General features: G+C 40.9%; 1 protein-coding gene across 1 annotated transcript in view; it reads right to left on the bottom strand.

Annotated features, from left to right (window-relative positions):
• The window catches only part of LOC114050406 (integrin beta-8-like), a 105,926-nt gene that overhangs the window by 19,133 nt on the left and 67,480 nt on the right, over positions 1 to 19,313 (bottom strand). The window contains exons 7-9 of the mRNA XM_027872040.1: positions 11,950 to 12,045; positions 9,353 to 9,442; positions 5,446 to 5,580 (exon numbers count right to left, since the gene is read on the bottom strand). Coding sequence (XP_027727841.1) covers positions 5,446 to 5,580; positions 9,353 to 9,442; positions 11,950 to 12,045 — 321 coding nt within the window. The remainder of the gene's footprint in view (positions 1 to 5,445; positions 5,581 to 9,352; positions 9,443 to 11,949; positions 12,046 to 19,313) is intronic.

Below are 19,313 nucleotides of genomic sequence, written 5' to 3' on the forward strand. Positions count from 1 at the left end.
CTAGATAATTAGATCTGAGAATCATCAGTTCCTTCCAATTCTAAATCTTTGATTCTTTAATCATGTATTGAGAGTGAGGGAGAAGAGATGTACAGTCTAAGTGCTTCAAAGGCCAGCACAAAATAGTCACCGATGAGCAATGTCAGAGTTCATAGGACCAGAGAATTCAACCTAGATGGACTTTTTTGACATCATCCACTCCAACCCTCTTCTTTTGTAGATGAAGAAACTGAAGACCAGAGAAATTGTTGTTTTTTCCTCAAAGTCCAACAGGTAGCAAGCAACAGAGTCAGGATCTGGACCCATATCCTTTTATGCCAAATCTGGTGCTCTTTCCACTATAAAAAGTAACCTTTAGTTGAAAAGGAACCAGTGACCATTTAGTCCTGCACATCCTCTCTGCTAGAGACTCAATAAAGTATCTTGAAGGTCTTCGGTGAATGAGGTTTACACCACCTCCCAAAGCAACCAATTCTACTTTTGAACAGTTCTGGTTATTAGGGAGTTTTCCCTTACATCATGCCTAGAGAAAGGTGGCTAGCACCTTGGTTAGGTCCACTCAGAAAGGTTACTATGAAGTTGTGCCTCAGGAATTGCATAGCATGAGAAGGCATTTAATGTACCAGGATCTGCAATGTCAGCAATATCTACCCACATCATGAGATGTTGGAACCCCTGAAGGAAAAACCACTGTATGTTTCATCAGTGGGGAACTGAATTTCAGCCACATGTTTACCTCTCAGTGCAGAAAGTCCCCCTACTGATTTAGAGCAGTACCTTCTTTATAACTTCGGGTTTTAGAGAATTTCCTGAGGCAGTGAGTGATTGAGTGAGTTGCTACTGGTCACATGACTGGGCTGCACCAGAGGCAAACCAGGCAAGGCCATCTCTCTCAAGTCAGAAGACATGGGTTTAAATGGGGATCACTTCTAGTCATGACTACAGTTATGACTTTAGGCCAGTTAGTTAAACTCCCTAAGCTTCAGTTTATGCCTCTCTAAAATGAGGTGGTAGTGGGGGGTAGATTCAATGGCCTTGGAATTTCCTCCCAGCTTTAGAGGTGGCATCTATAATTGCTATCCACAACCTGTTACTACTCTGGATCAACAGATTATGAAGATGCTATCGATGCCCTCCCCTCTCATTTTGAAATGAGGTAGTGACTGCTGTTTTGTGATGTTAGCTCTTTTACTGATTCATGAAATCCAGCAAGAGAGCTTGGGGACCATCAGTAACCCAGCTCACACCATGTAACTGACCCTGACCTTGGGCACTTGCCCTCCTGCTCGTGATTAATGGCATTTTCCATGCAGCTTAGCACAGTGCCTGACACTTAATACATGTTTATTGGTGAGGATCATTGCTGATAATTTCAGCAGGCTTAAAGAGGATGACCTTAGAGACAGACTGAAGTCAAATCCCTTTACAAGAAGCCTTTCCTGGTCCCCCTTAATGCCAGTGACTTCTCTCTGAGATTTCCTCCCATTTATCCTGTGTAGGTCTTGTATGCAGACAGATGTTGGCAGATGGCCTCCCTAATTATAATGGGAGCTCCTTGAAGGTAGGGACTGTATTTTTGGCCTTCTTTGTATTCCCAGTGCTTAGTACGGTGCCTGGCACACAGTAAGTATTTAATACTTGCTTATTGATAAGGTTTTATTCAATCCCAAAATGTCATTATTATAACCACCAGCATAATAATCCATAAAACACTGTATAGAAGGAAATAATAGAAAGACAGTAACTTTTTCTGAACACTTCTGTCTGAACTGCATTTACAAAGATGAAAATGAGCTACCAGTAGAAAAGATAATAGCACTCACACCATCTTTTGTTTCTGTAGTACTCGATGAGATTTCTCATAGCAGTCCTCTGAGGGAGCTGGCCCAGTATCATTAACAGATGGGGCAGGGTGGTGGGACATAATGGGTTGAAGATGCCTGATCATAGGACTTGGGTTGGAATTTCAGCTCTGGGAATTAACCTTTATGACTTTGGGGAAGTGACTTCACCTCCCTGGGCCTCCTCTTATTCATCTGTAACACGAAGTGGGTGGACTGGGTGACCTCTAAGGTCCTTTCCTAACTCTGAGTCCTCTGAACTTTGGAGACATTAAGTGACTTGTCTGTGGGCGCAGAGCTGGTATACATCCAAGCTGGGATTTGAACCAAGGCCCCCTGGCTCTGAGCCCAGGTCTTTCTCTGCTCAGCATTCAGCACTCGCCTAGGTAAAATGCAGGCTCATGGACCATTTGGCACAGTGGATTGCTTCCATGGGCTAAGGTGGAGGGCTGCTCCCCTGTGGCTTTCCCACTTGGCTGAGCAATTTGCTCTAACAGACATTCATTCTGTTCCTTTTTTCCCAGAGACCTGAGTGGAAGGCTAAAACCCTCCACTTTCTCCTCCTTCTCTGTGCCAGCTCAGGGAGAAACTTCTACTTTCTCTTCAACGAGGAACACAAAGAAGTGGATTCTCTGGTCCTTCTTGTGACATATCAAGCTTTGTTTCTCATTTAAAATGGGAGTGAAGCTGCTCTGGGAGCTCAGAAGGCCTCTTTTTTTTTCACCTCAGAAGACCCCAGGTAGTGCAGGGGAGGGAGGCAACCACTCTGAATGGCTTCATCTCCTTGGTGGGCATTACTAGGCCCGGGCGGAAGTATTTGGGGTTGGCATGAACCAGACATCCTGTCATGGCCCTGTGGCTTTTTCTTGCCAATCTCCTCTTCTTGGCTACCTACATGGGCTCCATTGTTGGCCTACCCTAAAGCCTTCAGAGGCTTGAACAGTTCTGGAAAGGGAAAAATCCTCTCTGCTTATCTGGCCTCCGTTACAACTAGGACATACAATTTTCTCTAGCCTTTCTTGTTGGTCTGTAGGCATTATATTTAATCAAAGATAACTAGACTAAGCCTACTCCATTTAAAATGTGTTAGGTTGATGTAGGCAATTTTTTGGAATTCTTTTGAAAATCAGCATAGTTTGATGTTGCATTTAAAAAGTTGTATTTTTTCATGCACATGAATCCTAAGGATTAACAGATGTGTGAGGGCATAAGAAGGTTTGTAGCATAAAGTGCTGCCAACATTAATAGCGAAGCCTAACTAAGGAGTTTATGTAATGAAAGGTCATACGAGTTTTCCCGAGAGTAATGCTGTTTGTACTACTCGGTTGAAGGAGAAAGAGAAAAAGAATTAGACAAAGAAGAGGAAGAATTTGACAACTAAGGAAGAGGAGCCTGCCAAGCCTGGATTATTGAAAGGAAGGCTTGCTCCTGAGAGGTTAACCCTTCCTGAGCAAGGGCATTTCAAGAACTCCACACTCCAGATCTCAGCTGCTCTTTTCCCTTCATGAAAACCTAAGATAATGTTTAACAAACTTAGAATTATGGACTGTTGCAGCTGAATGGGAGCTAAGAGATGACCCGAAAACAGCCTCCTTTTTTCATCTTACAAAAGAGACAGCTGAGGCTCAAGGAAAGAAAAGGACTTACCCAGGGTCACACAAGTTTGATGGGGGGTGGAGCTGAGAGTAGAGGTAGAATCTCCCGGCTTTTACAATTGTTAGAAAATTACAGGAAAAAAATCAATATGGGGTGATCAAAGAAGAACAAATAAGAAGCATAAAACTGCAATAATTTGTCTTTTTTAAATGTAATTTGATGGGGCTTGGGATGATCTCTGGCACCCAAAGATTCTAAACTTTCTAGCTAATCCTTAGGGAAATTAAAAAAAAATGAAGTCCGAGTTTCATTCTGATGTCTAGATGCCCTCTCTGGAAAGAAAGGCAATAATAGTCCAATTTTAACAGAAATTTCCAGAATCTTGTGAATACATTCCCAGATATCAGGATCCCCATTTCACAAGTCAGAAGATTTTCCTTATATTATTAAAGCACAAAATAGCATCACTTATTCAAGTATTTTTTTGGAAATTTTGCATCCTATTCATATTGTATGTGATCATGTTTGAAATTTGAAATTTAGCTGTGGCGGGGGCAGGTGTGTACTTCTAAAGAATCTATATGATGGGCTCTTGTCTTTGTTTTCTTTGCTCTTCTTGTTTGCTCTTTCATTTCAAAAAATATGTTATTATAAATTGTTTTTAGAGTTGGAAAAAAAAGCTTTACAAATCATCAAGTATAACTTCTAATTTTACTGATGGGGAAACTGAGGCCCGGAGAGTTTCAGTAACTTAGCAAGGTCACCCAGGGGCAGAGGGAGCAGTGAGAGCAGTAGAAGCCAGGTTTTGCCTCCCATCCCAATGTTGTTCTTTCATTTACGTGACACCATTCCATATGAATCTTATTTTAATTCTTTCTTTCCTTTTTTTTTAAATCATTGTGCCAGGAATCTGTGTAGGTAGATTGGACTCAGCGCTATCCATAAAATGGTTTGAGGACCCGCATGTTTTCCTAAATCTATATTCTTCTAATTTTTCACCCATTTTTGCTCCTACCTATATCCTAAGTGATTTGACCTTGTCTCCTAGAATTTTTGGAGTAGAAACTAGCAAAATTTCTACTAGCAAAGTGACAAAATAATGAAATTGGTAAATTACAAACAGAATTTGAAGCTGGAAGGAACCATAGAGACAACCTAGGCCAATCCAAGAAAATATAAGCTATTTGAGCACCGTATTTTTGTACTTAATGAAATGCTTGTTAAGTTAAAGCCAACTCTTTCATTTTATGGATGAGAAAACTGAAGTTTAAAAAAGGAAAGTGACTTCCTCAAGATCATACAAGTCATGAGCAATAGAGCTGAGATTTGAAGCCAGGTCTCCTTTGACTCCAAATCCAGTGATCTCCCCATTACACTACTGATCAAAATATATGAGTGCACTAAATTATCTGAATAATATTAGATGCTTGGAAAGGCTCTTGTCCCAAGAGGTTGGCACCAAGATTTTTAAATTTGGAGAACATGTCCACATTGGAAAGCACTTTCATGAGGTAAAGACAAGCACTTTAGGAGTTCAATAAATCCTGTTCATAAAACCCAAGCATAAGCATTCCCTCAAAAACAGTGTGCCTTACAAATTCGCCAAATTTCAGTAGAGTTTGCCACCTAATTTACTCTGTAAGAAAGATGCCAAATAATTGAGTTATTGGAGAACGAGATTAGCTTGGACTGAGACAGAATCCTGTAGTAGAAAATGCCCTGGCCCAGGTGCCAAAAGATCTGGATTCAAGTCCTAATTCTGTTGCTGGCTAGCAATATGACCATGAGGAAAATCAAGTCAACCAGAATTTTTCGAGCCCTTAGGATGTACTAGCATTGTGCTGGGCAGGGGAAGAACAGGAGCATTTCTTTTGGCCTCAGTTTCCTCCCCGGTACAATGAGGACAAACAATTCAAGAAGGCCACTTCCAAGGTCCCTTCTAACTTTGACATTCCCTAGCTGAATTCTCTGAAGGGGCTGAGACGGGAGGGTCCCCATGTCTACATACTTCATCGCTGCTGGTCACATTTCTGCATCCTTCCATCCCTGTATGTCTGCTCCCATCAGGACAGATGGCTGTGATGGTAAAATGGACTCCTGGTATCTGATTCTCCACCTGAACTCTCACTTCGGAAATCAGTTTCTGCAAAGGACAACACCTTCAATTACAGGGCACTGAGAGTCCCAACAAGAAGTGACGACTCAGAGTCGAGCATATTCAAAGCATGCTTGACATCATGGTTCTAGCACGATCAAAGAAAGAGTGATTGTCTGCAACAAAGGAATGAACAAAGGCATTGTTTTCATCACAGAGACCCAGTTATGCCTCACACGTATAAGGGAGAAGTAGCAACTCTGAAGAAAAGGATTTGGACACCCCCGTTTTGGTTGTAGTCTCTTCTCACAAATTTGCTTCCTTTATAATAGTTTACAATGTTTTGGTAAGTCTGGGCGTTCCCCAGAAGGGCATTGTTTCTTAATGTTAATGCTCTCCTTTCATGGTATGGCTCCAATAAAACAGTGGGGAACCCATCTATCAGCATTGAGGACAGAGAGGCTTGACAGCTGGAAGTCTGAAGCCCGCAGCTGCAAAAGAAAACATTTCACTTTCACAGACGTGAGGCCTTTTAGAAAAGCTCATGAACTTCACTGACAGAGATTTGACAAGAAACTTTGCTTGTTGGGACCATTTCTACTTGTTGCTGCTTCGAGAAGGAGATGCCTGAGCTTGCCTCCACCTTTTTTTTTTTTTCATAACTGAAGTAAGGGTCTGGAGACTGCCAGGGATTTGGGAAAACCTCTGGCGCCTACCACTGACTGCCATGTTTGTCTAAGCCTCCCACCATGGCAAGGCCTCTGACAGGGTCAGAAACAAACTTCTAGAATAAGAGCACTTTCTCTTATACCACAGACATCAGTGCCAATAGATTCTAAGGACCTTTGTAGAGCACAAGTCAATAACGTTCTGGGCATGTAATACTAGAGAATAACGTGATCCATAAGTTCTAAACACAGGAACCAAGGAAAAGAAAATAGAGGGGAAACGCAACACAGTTAGGAAGGGAGGTAGGAGGGGCAAGAAACCTCAAACGATATCTCAGGGGTGAAAGGTCAAAGCTTTTGGTTTTTCTTAGGAGTGTCACAAGTAATGAATAAATCCCATGCCTTGGAGTTGGGATGACCTGAGTTTGAATCCTTCAGACAATCGCTAGCTATGTGACTGCTTGGGTTACTTAACCTCTCTGCCTCAGTTTCCTCATCTGTAAAATGAAAAATTAGATTTAATAACCTCTAAGGTCCCTTCCAGCTCTAAATCTATGAGCCTGCAAGAACTATGAGGAAAGTAGGGGAATATCCCATCTGACTTCATCATTTTTCAGATGGGGAAACCAAGGATCAAAAAGGTAGGCAAATTTCCTATAGTGACACATCTATGAAAGATCAGCTCCAAAGAGCGTTTGGAGGTAGGCTCTCATGAGCAGGTGATTACTTAATAAATGTTATTGATCCTAATTGGATTCCGAGAGTGAATTTAAGAGCAAAACAAACTCCTCTTCCTTTCCCAATGTTTCCATGAGAAGAGTCTTTGAGTTGGGGCCTGTATTTGCTACTTTTGAATCTCAGAGAACTCATTTCTGCTTAAATGTATAAATCAATGATTTAGATGGATGAATGAAAGCTACGGGTATACACAACAGATTGCTGAATTATGGCTGATCAGGCACACTGAGAGGAAATGCCTTCATTCAAGCAGCTTTCTTGGCCTGTCTTGCTCATGACTGGCTTCTCAGAAGAATTTGGGCTTGATAGCCCAAATAACTTCAGAGGCTGGAGTGGAATGTCTCCCAGTCCTGGCACATGGAAGTTAACTCTGACACTGGATCTGACTTCCTTTTCACACTGAAAGTGTAATGCTGCCCAATTCACAGTGGGGAACATTAGCCCATAGTCACTGAATCTCAGATTAGGAAAGGACGTCTGAGACTGCCAAGTCAACCAGAACCTGAGCCAGAATCCATAGTATGACATCCCCAATCAATGATCATCCAGGCTTTGTCCAAAGACCTCTTCTATTCCCCCCTGGCAGCCCATTTCACTTTTACATAGCATTAAATCTGCCTCTTTGTCCCTGTCCCCCTCCCATTGCTTCTACTTCTGCCCCCCAGAGTCAAGCAGAACTAGACTAATCCCTCTTCCATCTGACAGCTCATCGCACACTTGATCACAGCTCTTCCCCATTTAACATTTTCATGTCCTTAAACCTATGAAATGAACTCAAGGTCCTTCACTATCTTGCTTGGCCTTCTCTGGCAACTCTACAGTTTATTCAAAATACTCTTAAACTCTGCCCACTCCCATGCCCCAAACAGAGTACAATACACCAGATGTTGTCTGACTAGGGTAGAGGACAGAAGCACTGCCTCATTCCTCCTCCTGGATGTTCAAGTACTCTTAATTTAGCCTCCAAGGACAAGAACTCCCTCAGTGACAAAGCATACTCTAGAATATGATTTGCCAATGACCATAAACGTTTTAATTTTTAAAATTGGTTCAATGCAGCAAATATCTATTAAAGTACCTACTGTGTGCTTAAAGGAAATATGGAGCAGTATGAACCAAATTGAATTTTCAGGAGATTTGCAAAATAGAGACATATGGGTGATGTATAGAGATGTCCCAGAGAGGATAGAGCTAGGAGCACTGGGCAGACGGAGGTTGTGAAGAGGCAATTTTAGGTTTGATAGGACAACTTTCCTCCAATTTGCAGGTCTTTAAACATGGAATTTTCTGCCTAAGGAGGAAGGTAACTTCTCCTCCCTGTAGGTCTTAAGGCCAAGGATGGAGGAGCACTTGGGAGGTATTGCAGAGGACAGCATCAGTGGGTTATGGGTCAGAGCTAATATGGTAGACAGTGTCCAGCAGAGTGCATCATACAGCTTTATTATATTTATGGAATGAAGATAGGAATATTCCTAGTGAGTTTGCAGACCTAAGAATCACCAAAGTTGAGAGCAATGATTTCTCGACATTTTTTGCTTCCGTCCTCCATCATGCTTTGTACATCTTGGCCACACGCATCTCCTTTCTCTTTCCCACCTTGGTGATTTTGCATAAGCTCTGCACTCTCCCTGCTGCAAATTCTCTCCCTTCTCACTTATACCTTTCAGACCCCCTTGGTTCCTTCAAGATTTATTGGATGTTGGAAGAGTTTCTTTGTCGGTACTTGTATCTCCACCATTTTGCACAATATTATTTTATATTTATTCTCTTTCTGTCTCTATATAAATATACTAACACACACATACACACATATGTGAGTGTGGGTCACTTTTCTATGTCTACGTTGTTTACCCCTTATTTAATATGAACTCCTTGAGGTCAGGAATTGTTTTGTGTTTATTTTTTTATCCCCCAGTGCTTGGCAAAATGCCTGGCACACACTAGGTGCTCATTAAATGCTCGTTGATTACTGAATTACTATTTTAGGAGGCCACTGGTTTCAACATCTTGACTGAGCTGCCTGTGTGATTCAGTCCAATAACTTTCCAATTCAGTTTAAGGAAAAGGTCCAAACTGTTTAACTTAGCTGGTTTAAAAAAAAACCCTCCATCTGCCTGCCTCTTGGGCTCAGGGCTGTGCCCAGTTCTGTGAACAGAAGGCCACATGCCCTTCTTCCTTGCTGCCATCCTGCCACCCCCAATGAGATAGATGGTGGAATCCTTCCTGGAGTTTTTATAATCTGTAGGTTTGCAAAATTTCTTATTAACCAAGGGGAAGTTGTCAGCTATTGCTGGGTTACCCATCCATCCATCTTGCCTTCTAGCTCCTGCTTTGCCATAGGAAACTCTGGGCTGAAAACCCTCAAATAAACAAATAGACAAACAAAAAGGGAGACTTGTGACTGGCCAACATACCTGATAGGCATCCACCACCAAGTTGTTGAGGTTTGCTGCTTTTGATTCAATTTGGCCAGCCACGGTTCCAGGCAAAAGCGGTAGGAGATCCTGTAACAACACAGGCACACACGTAGCTAGACGAAGACAATCTGTGATAGGTTACTGAGCATTTCCTGAGTGACTGGTGTTGGGATAGGCAGAGATCTGAGGACCCCAGAGTGTTATACCAAGAACTCAGACTTGAATTGGGAAAATAAGACATCCAAATGATTCATGAACATGATTAGATTAGTGAGACTACCTTTTGTTGTTTTGGCTCTGGTCTGTGATTTTGCTGGAGTAATTGGCAGTGCCTCTTGATTTCTTCCCTGGATACCATATTCCTACCCTAATTACTTGTCAGGGGCGTGTGTGAAAGAATAAATTAATGAATGAAAAAGCATTTCCCAAGTATGTACTATGTACAAAGCATTATGCTCAACATAGGAGGCATGACTATAACAGAGTAAGATGCAGTAAGGTGACTGATTGGACCATAATAGAAGCAGAAGTCAGGTGGTACAGTGGATAGAACACTGGAATACTCGAGTTCAAAAACTGCCTCATTGACTACTGTCTGACCCAGAACAAGTAAGTCAATTAACCCTGAACCTCAGTTTCTCTATCTATAAAATGAGTGATTAGAATTGATGGCTATTAAGGTCCCTTCCAGCTTTGTCTGGTTCTGTGATGATTTTTCTCCCATCAGAAAGGAGAAAGGCAGGGTATGGAAGGCAATAATAACTATTGGGGAAACCCTGGTTGAAATGGTGGGCTAAAGGGTTCCTGGGTGGGAGATTCATTGCCCCTGTATGCAGAGAGATGAAGGCATCAGATCTGCAGAGATATGGCCACCTTCTCCCAGGTCAACTTATCTATTCCCAGGTTAGAAAGTAAAAGGTGGTGCCATATTCCAAAACTAGACTCTGCCCTTGCCACACCTTTGAGATCTGTTTATTGGCAGCATTGATTTGCTCTGGGCCTCAGTCTCCTCAACTGTAAAATGAAGGGTTTGGACTAGATGACCTCTAGGTCCCCAGAGAGATAAAGTGTAATACAATTTGACATGTCTAGTAAGTATAGTGATCGGTAAGGGAGGGAGTACTTTTTGACCACCTGACCCAGTGGCTCTATCCCAGTAATTTCTACAGGTCTAGAAACCCCCTGGCCCCAGGATCTAAGAAGTAAAATCTCATGGAAGGTGGAAATTTTTAGAGTGTGTGGGGAAATGGCATCAGAAACATGTTGAGGTCATGGAGGATAGGTATATTGTTGACCTGGAGCTAAAGTGGCAGCTTCAGCAAGGTGCTGAGGGCAGAAGGCAGATTTTGGGGTCTTTCTGTATCATACTTCATACCCTGATGCCTTCTTCCCAAAGACACTATGGATAGCTCATTCTTCATCACTTGGCTTTTCACTATTTGCACGGCTCCAATAAAGACAGATACTTTATCCTCGAGGGAGTTCCAGGTAAAAAGATGGAAGAGGGCCCTGAGAACTGGGGGGAAAATACCTCAGAGATCCTCTAAGTCAACTTTCTGATTTTAGAAATAAACATTAGTAGCATAGAAAGACTGCGTGAGTTAACCCAAGGTCACAGCCATAGTAATAAGAAAGCCAGGTTCTGAATGAATTCTTCTGACTTCAAATCTAAGGCTGTTTTCACTATATCCCTCTCACTCAGACCCCTGAAACACACTTCAATCTGTGCTCTCTGGGCTACCCACACTAGTCCATAGTTTCCTCAGGGTGTCCCAATTGATTTTAAGTCATCTTTTGGGTGAAGAATTTTGGGGAAGGAGAATCAATCTGGGACTTGATCCTGGGGATTTTGGCTTGGTTCATGACCCTCCCTAAACCCTGTGTTCCTGAAAATGAACTGCAACTATTGGAGTAGACCATAACTGACCTAGTCAGATTTTAGATGACCTAGGTCTAGTCTATATCCTGAGAGTTAACTCCCTGCCTAGTGGAGACTCAGAGCGATGGTCTAGACCAACAATGAGAAGGACTGGGCCTGAAACCTTAAAGGTGAGGCCTGAAACTCATGGTTATCCAGCTCCCAAAATTCTTCTCAGTAATGAACTCCCTTTGGAATCTGTCCCTCATTCACTTGAAAGGCAGAATAGTGCCATATCCAGAGTGCAAGATGGAAAATCTGAAGAACTGGGTTCAAATCCTGGTTCTGCCACTTCCTACCTCTGGGACCTTGGGCAAGTCATGTAACCTCTCTGGGGCTCTGTGTTCTCATCTGGAAGAGGAGGGTGTAGGAATAGAAGAGCTCTAACTTCACTTCCAGCCCTAAATCTGAAATTCCATGGCTGTTATGTTGAAATGCTGGATGGTGATCTAGAGGAGAAGGATGTGGAAACATCTTCCAACCCCAGTCTGTCTCGGTATGCTCTTTTGGGAGGAAACATGGTGAAGTACTTGAGAAGAGTCAAAAGTGGAACCAACTACACACAGATTCTTGTTTGTACTTCCAAAGAATTTCTTCATTTCAGAAATGCCACTCATCCGTCCTTTTGGCACATGAATGAAACTTCAAAAGCAAAAACATCTCCGAATTAGCCTACCTTGTACCAATGAAACTGTTTTCCTTGGACTGCAAAAATAACATTAATATTGTTGTCTATTAATTTTTCTGCAAGTTGCCCCAGCGAGGGATGCTCCTGTAAAACAAAAGGGAATAACAGAAGGAGTCCAATTCAGAGGAGGGGCCCCAGGCCCATAGGTTCACATTTAAAAAACAAACAAACAAACACACAAAGAGGACCCTAGATTTGGATCTGGAGAGGACTTCAGTTCTACCTAGTTTAATCTCCTTATTTTACAGTTGAAAAAACTTAACTGACTTGCCCATGGTGACTGAGATACTTGCCCAAGTGACAGAGGTGATGCCAGAGCCCAGGTCATCTGACTCCAAAGCCAGTATGTTTTTCACTACATTGACCTGCCCTAAAGTATTCTAAGTCAGGTAAGCCCTTTGAGGGTAGCCACATTTTTCTGTTTTGAATCCCTAGCACCTAGCAGAGTATGCTTGGTACACTGTAGGTGCTTAATAAATGCTTATTGAATTAACTGGGCAGAGCTATAATTTTGATAGTAGCCTCAGAGTACTTGTCAGAAGAAAACCAACATGAACATCTATGTATCTTGGTGGTCACTGGTAATAAATAGATCTGCTTTTAGGTGGCGGAATGTCACCATCCAGAGAATAAAGGGAAGGCACTCCATCTGATAAAAATTCATATTTAATACACCTTTAGACTAAATGGTGGAATTAAAATACTGGGATTGTAGGAGTATGTCTGACTTAGAAGCCAAAACTCATTAGTGGGAATTTTATTTTTTAAGGTGTCTGACATCGGATGGACTAATGCTAAATTCCAAAGAATGCTATCTTGAGTGATGAAATTCATCATCAATAAAAGGCTACCTCTCAGTTGTATCATGCAAGCTAAAAGCAACACATACATCTATCAGCTCTTTCGCCAACACCTTGACCATCAGACCAAACTGACCCTGTGTAGTCAAAGAGAACCTTTACTGTGAGCTGTCCTGTTGCAAAGCAACAACCTCTCATTTGATTTTCTCTGACAAATCAAATCCGTACACAAACCCTGGCTTATGGCTTAGCAAAAGGGAGGAGGAAGAAAAGTTGAGGTTTGTCAAAGTAAGAACTATAACAAAAATATGTTTTTTGGTTTAAAATGAAGTAATTAGGCTTAAAAATGAGAAAGTGTGAGAGTGGCCTCTCCACTCTCATTCCCCAAAGTAGGCAGTATTGATCATAAAGGAGAAAGTGATAAAGAGGAGAAGGGTATACTATTGCTGAAGACAGTGAGTGTGAATACCCAGCTGGCTTCCTGATCTGTTTAAGCAAGAGATTGGCTTCCCCAATATACAGATACAGAAAATATGCAGAAATCCACCTGGAAGAATATCAAGGTGTAGATGTTAAATGGAACCAATATGTGGATGGTTCTGTAACAATCCATTCTCATTATCTCAGTTCTGCAGGGAGACACTCTATGAAGTGAAACCTAAATGTAAGAAGACAAAGGGGCAAGAGGAGGTAGATTAACCAAGTATGTTCAAAAGAAGCCTATTTTCCAAATAATCCCATTTTAAAGGTACTCAGGGATCAATTTTCAAGATGTTAAAGAAAAAAAGATGCCAAGAGAATAACAACATTTCTGTACAGTTTCTGCTACTGTCTCTGCTCTATGAATCTTTGTGAGCATGGTCTATACATACACGGATAGTATCCTTGATGAAAATATGTGAAAGGAATAAGCTGACATTAAGAGAATATTTTCTATAGCAGACCAGAAGTTTAAAGTTAAACAACTGGCTGAGAACATAGCAAATATAATATAATACTATATCTACTTTCTGTTGATTTAAAAGTAGTATTGACTGGGAAGAACAACACAAAGATATAGTGTTTCATGTATGTGTATATTAAAATTATGCGATATTTGATGACAGATGTCATCACAGAGATAACTTAGTCCAACAATGAGTTAGAGAGTACCAGCAAGTGAGGTAGCAAACATGAAGACTGTTCACTTTGGGTGATTCTCAGTGTAGTAGAGAATATCCTGCACAGAACACAAAGAGGTGGGTACCTCCACATCGATAATGGAATTCTTTAGATATTCCTTTTTGTGTATAATTTTGTGCTGGCTTGCTCGATCTTTGAGACACCCCAGGAACTCTTTAATGAGATTAATGGTCTTTGGAAAGAGATTGAGTATAGCCATCCAAAAGGAAAAGCAAAGTGGATGAAAATGCCTATTGCCTTGATTGTAACCTTCAGTTGGCTTGTTAGCCCACTTACTAAGTTATTCTAGTAGTATCTATATCTTTATATAAGGTACCAGGAATTAATAGGAACAGAAGATAAGACTGGATTGCATTTTTGAAGCTGTGCAGTGGTTTCTAGTGATTCCAACCTGCTCTCTGACACAAAGGCCTTGTTTTTTAGCATTGGTATTCTCCTAGTGCTGCTATATGACTTTATCCATAACAAAAGTCTGAAGAATCAAAATTTTAGTGACTCAAAGCCCCCTCAAAAAAAAATTGAGCATGTCTTTAAGTAGGCAAGGGTCCAATAAGGATTTACAGAAAGACCTGGACAGTAATCACACAGTTAAAAGGATGAAAGATTTTGACCAGCACCATTAAAGGCAGAACCCACACCAATAAGATATAGATTCCCAGGAATGCTGAACTGGGAATGTACAACATCATGGTCCCCACATACTGAGAGCACTATAGTTTACAAATCATTTTTCTCACAATCCACTTTTTAAGTTTGGGGAACTGAAACAGAGGGAGGTGATATAATTTGCCAAAGTTTACCTGAGTAGTAAATCATGTAACTGAGACACATATACCCAGGTTTTCTGCCACCAAATCCAGAATTCTTTAAATATGTAGGAAGTATTTCATGTGTGTTTGTTAAATTGAATAATTTCCCCATCCTCTTGCTGTCCATTGGTTGGGACTCTGATCACATGGTCCTGCCCACCTGCCCACACATGCAATAGTGTAGCAGACACCTATTATGTGGACGGTTAAGCACAAATTGAATACTTCTGCCTTTTTTACAGAGTTGTTATGAGCCAGCTAATCTTGTGATTGAGATATCTGTCACTAATATGATTCAAACTCAAAGCAAAATTCAGTCATTAATACTTCCAGGATAAGTATGTTTGTTGAAAAAGTTAAACTGAAAATTTTCCCTTATAGGTAACATCTATGGTTCATATAGAAAGTGACATCTATGTGGATAGCTGTGATAAATGGGTGTAGGGAATGCACGTTGTGGGATCTCCCTCTGCCAATGCAGGTTGGTACTTTTCTTTGCAACTTAGTCTTAGAGAGTTGCCTGTGATGCTGAAAAATCATAATGCTTGCCCAGGGTCATACAACTATTATGAGTCAAAGGCAAGACTTGGATTACCTAATCTTCCCAATCTTCTTAACATCCAGGTTATATCTCTATCCATTACCCTATCATGGTTCTCCATACTTGCATATTAAAACAAACAAATCCATCTGTGTTAGTTCCATGACTAAATATAATACTTCTCTCCTACTTCCACCCAACAAACAGCTTTTATTCCTAAGAAAGAAATTGATGTCATTTTTGCTTTGGGCAAAGGGAGCAATTTAAAATGGCAGAAAATACAGATTCATAAAAAGAGGTTTAAGGAACATCACCTGGCCTAGCCATTGCCCACTGAAAATTGACCATGGAGCCAATTTTATCGGTGAAATTAGCTCCTCTGGAGAGAAAGAATTGGAAACTGCAAATATAAATAGCTGTTTCATGCCAATTAAGTAGCTGATTAGACACATCTCTAAGCCTTGCACCCAATGGAATGGATGTCAAATTAATACATCAAAGTTGCTTAACGAGCAGCACACATAAGATTGGGTAAATCTGGTTGTATTCTGAATTTTTTTAAGCTTGCAAGTATTTATTGACTATGTTTGGTTTGCAAAATTGGAACACATTTTGCCAAGCATTGCCCCCTCACCCGAACTCCTAATTTTTAAACTCATGTGAATTTTAAGGGAAATTTAATCCATATGTTTCTAACTTGTTTACACTTAACTCATCATAACATTGGTTTTGAAAGAGGTATGCACAATTTAAGCAGCCTTCTGGGGCTTGTTAATGCTCCATCCTCCCCTGCCCCTACAAACAGGAAATCACATTTACCAAGGATACATAAGCTCCATCTTGAAAAGCACTTGTCTGGTCAGCAGATTAGGAGGAGAGGTTCAGTTGAGTTTCTAAACTTGGCAAGACAGATCCCCTGAACCCCTGAGGGGAGGGTGGGAGTGGATGAAATGTTTTAATAGAAAATTCCAAGTATATTGTGAGAGATTTTTCTCTTTCATTACAAACTTAGAACAGATGTTTCAATAAGCCACTGTTGACAACCAAATGGTAGATGGATTGCCATGACAGAAGCCCCTTTCTCCTCCTTCATGCAGCCTACTATCATTACTGGCTTTTATCTTTTCTGTCTCCCCTTTCACTAGCCAAGAGAAAATCCTCCCTCTTGATGAACTGTCCAGGTCGAGCGCCATCACTACTCTCCCAGTGCAGACTCCCCCTCAAGCTAACCTACTACAGGCTGTTTTTCTAAACTTGCAAAATAATTAAAAGCGATAATAGGTATTTCAGGGCAACAGGGAGAGGTGAAAGGGAAGGGCTAAGACAGTTGCTAATTACTCAAGGGTAAAGAGACTGACTCCTCTCCTATTTCTCTTCTTCACTTGCACTTTCTCAGAGGCCTGTGGGAAGTAACTCATAAAAGTCTGAGAAGGGAAGGGGAGAGTGACTCATGGGGAGCAAAGTTGGACACAGAGACAGCTGGGAGAAGGGAGGAAGGCCAGGGTCTTCATACCTGGCACACCATGGTAGATGGGAGCAATGGGAAAAGAAAAACAGGATATTTTGATAAAGGGATTCATAAACTAAATGTGAAATAGGTAGCACCAAAAACCACGTTTAAAAAGTCTGAACAAAGTAAATGCCACTGTGAGATTAGAAAATCAGCCTTAACCAACCAGAACCATTGGTTTGCATAAATTGTTCTACAGTCTATAATAAAAGAGCATAATTTCAGGCTTTTATGTGAAGAAGAAACTGTCACTTCTTGGCACAGTCAACAAAGGCATTATTGACTAAAGTAAAAAATGTGGTTGATTGGTTTCAAGGGAGGTGACATGGTTTATATGGACTCAATACAATTTGCCAGACATTTACTCAGTCCCTATCATGTGCTGGGGCTGGGGAACAAAGAGACTTTGAGAACAAGGGAACCATAACAGCTAGAGGTATGAAGAAACACCTTGGATGGGAGGTGGCATCTGAGCTGTGGCTATTAACGGCACTAGGAAGGCATTGGTGATGCTGGGACAAAAATGGTCCCAGATCTGGAGGGGTTTACAGAATGGTAGGAGTGATAGGACATGTACACAAGTAGCAGAACACAAGGAAGGATATAAGGGCAAAATAATACAAAGCAATGAGGGAGAGAGTTCACTGTCCACTAGGGTTTTGAGGAGGAAGTAGAAGGATTTCAACAAGTAGACATGTGGAGAGAGCATACTTCAGGCCTGGAGGCTGGAGGAAACAAGACAAGATTGGATTACAGCTAGTGGCTCTGTTCAGCAGAAACCCATGACTGATTGAAGAGGAGTAATTTGCATGAATTAATTCTGGAAAGGTCGACTGGACAGAGATTGGGGAAGACTTTTACTCTTAATTCTGGAAAGGTCGATTGGAAAGGGATTGGGGAAGACTTTTACTCTGAGGATAAGGAGATTAGAGTTTGTCATATGGCAACAGGGAGCCACTGGCAGTTTTTCAGTAGGCGAGCACCCCAGATATGTGCATTAGGAAGATTTTAATTTGGCAGCTATGTGAAGGTTGTATCAGAAAGATGAGAGATTGATGGCAGGGACCAATAAGGAAGCTTTTTCAATAGCCCAGGAGGACAGGGATGAGGTCCTGAGATAGGACAGTGGCAATATATATATATATATACACACACACATATTATATATATATATATATATATATGTATATACATCATTGATTTTGTTTTTGTTTGAGTTCCAAAATCACAAGGGGTAGTGGAAAGGAGCCAATTCAAGGACAAGTAACCTGGCAGGCATCCTAGTGAATTTCACAGCTCACTGACTTCAACAGACCATACTCTGGGTGACCAGAGATGCTCAGTAAGAAAATAAGGCAGCTATGCAAAAACAGAATTTTTGAGCTGGAAGGAACCATTGAGTGCATCCCCTTTGTTTTACAAGTGACAAAACTGAACTCAAAGTTTACATAACTTTCCCAAAGTCATACTAGCTGGAGACAGATTTTGGACTTAAACATAGTCACTTGACTCCCAGCTCAGTGTTCTTGTCACTACTTTCTGTTTCCCAATTTCAATTTGGGTCATTTCCCCTCAAATTATGCAGGTTAAAGGCAGAACATAACTATATTATTACCTTAAAGCAGGCTGCTCTGTGAGCCTGGCTCCTTGATTTAATTGACATGGACACAATCACCCCTGAGGCACATTGATGAGATCAAGGATGCTAAATATCAGAATATGTTAGAGTCTTCTATAGAAGGCTCAGCTCTAGTGCCATTTGCTTTATTAAGTATTTCTTGGTTCCCCCAGTCTGGAATAATTCTTTGCTTCCTTACATTTTTGTATAGAATTTTGGTTCTCTCCTATGCCCCAATCATCACCTATCCCTTGTATTATATTGATCTGGTATTTGTTATATTACACTACTGCTTCAGTAGAATGTGTATTCCCAGAGGACAGTGATGGTTTTTGTTAGTGCCTACCTCATAGTAATAACAGTAATTATAGAGATAATGATAATAACAACAACTATTATTTATTTGAAATTCTCAGGTTTGCAAAACCCATTACATGCTATTTTTGTCAATACTTATGAATGAATGAATGAATGAGTGAGTCTACAATTCAGCATCTCCTATGATCATTTTAATCAATCATGATACCTGATGATAACTGATTATCTGAATGGTGGCCTCCAGGAAGAAAGAGATCCTTGAACACTAAGCAAAATGGTATTATATTTCTTAAGGTCGGAATATAGACTGACATATTTTAGCAGGATTTTCCAACAAGGGTAGAAATTAAAAGGTATTCTGGTTAACACCAAGTTAGTCAAAAAACTCAGTTAAGTGGAGCATCTCATTCCATTGGCATTCTGGGTAACTGAGTTTTTTGTGCCAAACTTATGGAACCCATCATTCTCATTCACCACAGATTGAGAGTTGGAAAGGTTCTTACACATCACTATGTCCAACAACTCAGTATAGTTATAATAATATAATATAATTATAATATAGTAATATAGCTAT

Source organism: Vombatus ursinus, unplaced genomic scaffold, assembly GCF_900497805.2.
Source record: "Vombatus ursinus unplaced genomic scaffold, bare-nosed wombat genome assembly UNPS02014799.1, whole genome shotgun sequence".
In the NCBI taxonomy this organism is placed as follows: Eukaryota; Metazoa; Chordata; class Mammalia; order Diprotodontia; family Vombatidae; genus Vombatus; species Vombatus ursinus.